The following is a 6,277-nucleotide window of genomic DNA, read 5'->3' as shown; positions in this document are numbered from 1 at the left end:
GCAGAACTCCGCCAAAATGCCCAGACCGACCCATCAGCGATTGCTCAACTTCAGCATTCACTTTATAAAAGCCTTCCCTGAGTTGCCTCGACCAGGCTAGGTCATCATGCATTTTAAATGTGTCATTGCACAGTCGCTCCCATTTCTAAAGCGGTAGTAAAAAAAAAAAAATCCCAGTACCAACAGAAATCGGCACCCACCCCCCCAGGGCCTGGTGCTGTTGAATGAAGGGCTCCTTGACAAACTCCGCTGTCCCCCTCGCTGCTCTGGACCTGGGTCCTCTCCCCTACCCCTGCTAAAATCAGTCCTTGCTCAGTATCCATACAGAGGCACAAAACACCTGCATTTCCAACTTGCAGCTCTTTTTTCTTCCAGAGTACTCCCAATGTCACTCACACATGCCTTTTCTACCGCTGAGTCCCATCCTTGGGACTACACCTTCTCCAGCCTCACTCCTCTCTTGTCACTGCACTAGTCAGATCTCACCCTTTCAGATCTGGTCTTTATCGTAGGTCACCCCCTTTCATCCAGACCAGTAGATCACTTCAAAGCATATATCACCAAGTATGCTACGAACCTTCCTCTTCCTCTTCTTCCTCCTCATCCTCTTCATCTTCATCAGAGCTGAAGGTGCCATCAGGCAAGCTGTAGATCCGGATCACCTGCTTGTTGGGGTCTTTGAGGATGAGGTACTTCCCCTCATCCAGCTTCATGCAGATGTCGATGACGCATCGCAGGATGCCCCAGGCGTTCTCTATGCTCAGGTTAATCTGGCTGGCAAACTCATTTGGCTTGAACTGCTGCGTGCCCAGGATCACGTGGCGGGCAGAGTCCTTCACATGGTAACGGGATACATACCTAAAGGAGCAAGAAGAAACCAGAGGGCTATCAGGAGATTAAGCCCAACCAGCATAAGACCACCACCAAGAAAAGCACCGTGATGTTTCGTTTTCTTTTCTGGGCTGAAAAATCCTAACACTCCAACACTGAAAGCTAAGAGGCTCTCCTAGCTACAAGCTGTCAATTTGTACTGCTACCCCAAATCAAATGGGGTTCTACAAAAGACAGAGAAGCATTAGTCCCACAGATAAAAATTAAGCAATGGCACGATTAGTGGAGAATTTGGAATTAAACAGACACAAATGTATCAGTCCATATCCAAGGACGGAACCTAGGATTGCAGAACCAGCAGAATTGAGTTAGCAAATGCCTCTTGTTAATTAGCCACAGAAAAAAAAAAAAAAATTTGTATATAGATATATTACATATAATCAGGCATATCATCTGCTGTGAAAGCTACCACTGGGAGTCCCACCTAGGGGACTTCACCAGCTCTGTGCTGCTGCTGCGCAAAGAAACCACAGGAAAAGCACTCTGACCAGGATGCCTGGGAAACTGGATGGCTGGAAGCAGCTCACATACAAAGCAGCTCATCCCGGCCATCAACAGTGGGGCACAGACTCAACCGATTTTAAGCGACAGTTTGAAATTGTCTGTGGCAATACCTCCCCTCCACCCAATTTCTCATTAATGGGGGCACTGAGGGTCTCAATCAACTACCTGACAGGTAGCACAGTCACTGCATTTATTTCCCTTGTTGGCAATCTTGGCCAAGAGCCGCAGAGGCCACCTGCCCGTCACATGCGTGAGGTCTCATGAGGTCAGTCACAGCGGAGGGCACACCAGCTGCACGCTGAGGGGAAGCAGTAGGAACCAAGGCTGCTGCGCTCACCACAAGCTTTCCCCTCTTGGCCACGCAAAGCATGGGGTGATTTTATGACTACTCATTCCACAAATGGTTCACTTTGACATATACAGAGTTAAATCATGGAAAATGCACCTAAAAAACCCGTCTTACCCAAGTTTAAGATATTCTGATCCAGCCAGCAGCGCGCAACATGTCCAGCGGGCTAATTTGTAGCTGTTGTTTTTCAGCTCTGTGGCAATCACGGCTCCTCTCTGAGAGTCAAGCTTCTGGCGCCAATCTACTCCATTGCAATACTGAGAGGAGAATCAAAACTAGGGTCAACCTAACAAGCCAGCAGCAGACATGTCTTCAGCCATCTTGACAACATGTAGGAAGTTTTTTCTGTCTACCTCACGATACCATACAGCAACAGCCCTCACACCGGAAAGGGAGAAAAAAAAAAAGAAAAGCACACTGCAGAGATTGGCCAACATTTGTGACACTGTTTAGGAAGGGAAGTTTGCGAGGGAGGTGTTCACAAGGAAAACATGGGAACAGACTGGCTACCGTGCCAAACACCTGGGGACAAGAGGGTTCAATCCAGCTACTTCGCATCTGGGGGAGAATCCCATCAGCACTGCTTGTCCACCAAAGTTACGGGCCTTCGGTGGAAGGTAACCACCCGGGGGACACTGCCAGATGTTTGGCTCATCTTGCCTGCTGTACCTGGCATGTCAGGCAGCAGTGAAGCACTTAGAGCTAGCTTTGGGATCTTGTTCTTCCTCACCCTGGAATCCCACTCGTTCAGTGTCTTGATGTTGATGAATGACACTTCTCCATTAGCTCCTGTCATCACGCCATCATGTTCACAGCGGACAATGAGATCTATATCATCTCCCAGCTTCCACCTTCGGTATCTGACAACAAATAATCCTGTATGTTATTTCCAGCCCTTCTTCTCTTCCAGATCCATGCAAGTAATCAGCAAAATCCTTTCCCTCTCTATCTGTTCACTGTCAGGACATCCAGAAATCCCTCTCATGGTAAAGCTTCTGCTAATAACACTCCTGAATCACCAAACCCGGGCATCAAGAGAGAGATAACATACCTGTATGCAACAGAGGCAACTTCATTTTTATCCATGTCATCCTCCACAAAGGGGTTTGGGTTTGGAAACTTGTATTTCTCCTTTCCCTGCAGAAGAAAACAGAATGGCATATCAGGAGAAAAACCTGAGGGAGCTCTCCCCTACTGGCTAAATATTCTCTTATAGCAACAGTAGCTAATTTGCCTTGTACAGAGAAATGCTGAAATATTAAGACAGCTGACAAGAAGCCTCATGTTCACATTGGTCACTTCGCTGAAAGCAGTACTTCTTGCACTTCAGCTTCACTAAGTGTACTCAGAAGTCTGCCTGCTTCACTAGTGGGAGTGGGATTTCTTCTTTGTGGACTAATGATGAAAATCCTTCTACAACAAAGTCACACTGCTCACCAGAAGTAATCCCACCTCTTTCAAAACCGAAAGAACATCAGCGTAACATATCACTGTCAATTAAAACACTTTTGTGCTGTATTAAAGCAGCCTTAATGAAGTCTGTTCTCGAGACTCGCTGAAACACAGACCCTAACTACCCAGCACTGCTCAACCTTACCATCCTCAGACACTGCTGGGAGAAGTTATGATTGATGTAGGTAGCTTCCATGGCAAGGTTGCGCGGAGAATTAAAGGAGTTGCCCTCTTCCTGTGGTGGTTCATTGGCTGTTTCACTCACTGTCAGGAGGTCTGGGAAGAAAACCAGACACACGTCGTTATACTCGGGGGAGTAACGATGCCAGCTTCAATGAGTGTCTAGCCCCATGTTGGAGCAGATCAATATTAATGTTACCCCCACAGCCAGCATAGTAATCAGCTTGTTCCAGGTGTCTCAGTCTGGACACCGAGACATAGAATAAACTTAAAAAAACCCCCAAAGAAACGCATAAAGGAAATCAGACTCTCTAGCTACCGTAACAGCAATTTCTTTCAGGCCTTTTCCTCACCAAAATCGGAATTGTCCCTCTTGTCAAAGAAAAGTTTGGATCCAACTCTCTGGACAATGATGTCCCAGGAATACACAGAGCGAGTGCAGCTCATCAGTGTGGCCAGGATGGCATCTGTGGCAAACACATTCCCTTGGGTCTTTGCCAGCTAGGGATACAGGAGAAGAAGAAAACTGTGTTTCAGCAACAAGAACAGACTTCCCTTACCCAGCCAAGAAAATGAGATCATTAATTTCTTCTCCCACGCTGAGGAAGCTAAACTGCTAGGTACACCACCAACTGCTAGACAAAGTGTGAGGTACCACCCAGTGATCAAGGCCCACCCTCACCCAAACAAAGAAAAAGTACGAAATGCACTACCAAATGTGAGTTCTGTTGGGAAGACTTGGCTCCTTATTGCTGACTGGGCCAGAGAGAGAAATCTCCGAGCCTTCCTCATCTCCAAAAGCAGAAACCTCAAGAATCACGTCTCTGACATGGAAGTTTCTTTCCCAACACAACTCAAGTACTGCTCTGCTTGCCTTTCCAGAATTACACCTTTTCCTTGGCCAGTATTCCTAGTTTTGCATTAATCTAGCTCTGCCTTGGACCTAAGAAAAATAACAATACCAGCTAATGCTTCTTTTCCTTTGCAACCTTAGGGGTCTAGAATTTTTCTGCCCATCTCTTACTTTTGGTCTGATGGTGACAGCGGGTCTCTAACAACTGCACACACTGAGAAACACACTACTGGGTTTTACAAATCAGTAAACATACCTTTCGGATAACTGGGTCATCAGTAGTAGTGACGGTATGGAAGATGCGCTTAATGCTCCTCAGTAGCTTCTCATTCCTTGTTGTAATGCGGTCAAAGGCTTTGTCATAGTATTCTAGGGCTCCACAGCACTCTCTGCAGAGGTAAGAGGACCATCTTGATACCACCTACTACAGATACCACCACCCATGGACCACACAGGACTGAGGGGCCTGCTGGCTGCTCCATTACCCTTCCCTGCTTTGGGTACCTCACTGAGAACACTGGGACCAGGCCAGGAGACACTTGCCTTCCTGCCTTCCAGATATCCTGTCCATTCAGGAAGCAAGCACACGGCTGCTTTAGGAACTCACATGTCCTGTGGCTCCGACACCTCCAGGTAGCGCATCTTCATCAGCCGGGGGAAATCCATCTCTTCTTTCACCTCCCAATCACTGCGGACTTCAACAGAGGAGTCACGAGGCTTCTGCTGTGCAGCCAGAGGTAGGACAGATAGAGAGAGAAACAGAGACACAGCATATCAGGATTTGTGAAAGGAGCTGCCCCAGGAGTGCAGCCAGAGAAAACCAAACCAACACAGGGGGCAGAAAGGTTGTTAGTTTACTTGTGACTTTTGGTCCCATTTCTGTCTCACTCCAAACTGCTTCTGAAACTTCTTTTGTAGGCGCAAACGATCTCTGAAATGGCAAACAGGAGAAAAGCCATGAAAAGCAGCTCTCTATTCCTACGTGCCACAACCATTCCTACACTTCCAAATTACCACCAGAGGAGCAATGCTTTTAGGCACCAAGCTGCTGAAACATTTGCTGAGCTGTCTGTTGATCAAGATGCCTGAGACATTAAAAACTCCATTCTTTACTCTGAGCAGCTCTTTAAATAATTTTCATCTCCAAAGACTGCAACAGTGTTTTCAGAAAGGGTACGCTCTGCTTTAATATACCATGTTTACTTTCTAAACATGATTCAAAAAATTCTTCTTAGACAGCTATTGGAAACCCATTCTTATAACTACCGGTGACATCAGCAGAACATAGGACTGAAATATCCTGAAATTATTCTTTGCTGACTGTTCATTCTAGTGAGTTCTGTTACAGTAACTCACAAATTTATCAACAGTATGTTCACACACTCAAACCCAAGTATAGTACGCTCATATTTGCAGCCTCACCTCTCCTTCTGTTTGGCACTCTTTGGCAGCGTCTGCATGCTGAACTGCAGCATGTTCCGACGGTCCTTGTCTCTCCGAAGGTTCCTCTGCAGAAATGAAAGAAAGAAAAAAAAATGAACATTTTAGTTGCAAAATAATTCCATGCTGCCAAAGCTCTCCTTTGAGCCTGTTCCTGAAAACACGTCACCTGCGCAAATCGCATACGATTCCTCTGGTATGCCGTTTTCTGTGTTCGTGCTGTATCCACCAGTTGGAAGCTAGTCTCATCCTCCTCATGGAAATAAGCATATTGGCTTCCGCCACCAAACTGTGACGAATACTTGTCTGCAAATAAGACAAAGCATCTTGTCACCAGGCTTCTAGGAAAAAACCCCTGACACTTCGCCCCCTTCTCCTCCCAAATTCCCCCTAGCTACCTTCACCTAAATCTGATGCATAAACTGGGACTCCTGCCTTATGCCTGCATGTTTCCTCCCCCCTCCAAGCCTCCCTGAGCAGCCTCCGTCATGAGGCAGTACAAAAAACAGGTGTAAGCCCTAAGGACAGGGAGAGCCCCATGGAGCTCTCCCCACGGTGAGGCACTCTTCCTAATTTAAGAAGCCTCTCTTGCTGAGGTGCGCAGAGTG

At 46.8% G+C, this 6,277-nt stretch overlaps 1 protein-coding gene across 1 annotated transcript in view; it reads right to left on the bottom strand.

Annotated features, from left to right (window-relative positions):
* Positions 1-569: 569 nt before the first annotated feature.
* EIF3D (eukaryotic translation initiation factor 3, subunit D) overlaps positions 570-6,277 on the bottom strand; it is a 6,299-nt gene continuing 591 nt past the window's right edge. Inside the window, exons 3-13 of the mRNA XM_010285182.1 lie at positions 5,839-5,975; positions 5,652-5,737; positions 5,088-5,160; positions 4,837-4,952; positions 4,486-4,618; positions 3,730-3,877; positions 3,342-3,472; positions 2,796-2,881; positions 2,475-2,604; positions 1,859-2,001; positions 570-858 (exon numbers count right to left, since the gene is read on the bottom strand). Of these exons, the coding sequence (XP_010283484.1) occupies positions 570-858; positions 1,859-2,001; positions 2,475-2,604; positions 2,796-2,881; positions 3,342-3,472; positions 3,730-3,877; positions 4,486-4,618; positions 4,837-4,952; positions 5,088-5,160; positions 5,652-5,737; positions 5,839-5,975 (1,472 nt within the window). The remainder of the gene's footprint in view (positions 859-1,858; positions 2,002-2,474; positions 2,605-2,795; positions 2,882-3,341; positions 3,473-3,729; positions 3,878-4,485; positions 4,619-4,836; positions 4,953-5,087; positions 5,161-5,651; positions 5,738-5,838; positions 5,976-6,277) is intronic.

The sequence above is a fragment of the Phaethon lepturus genome, unplaced genomic scaffold, assembly GCF_000687285.1.
Source record: "Phaethon lepturus isolate BGI_N335 unplaced genomic scaffold, ASM68728v1 scaffold49234, whole genome shotgun sequence".
Taxonomy (NCBI): Eukaryota; Metazoa; Chordata; class Aves; order Phaethontiformes; family Phaethontidae; genus Phaethon; species Phaethon lepturus.
The sequence above is the reverse complement of the archived record's forward strand: the minus strand, read 5'-3'. Positions and strand labels throughout refer to the sequence as shown.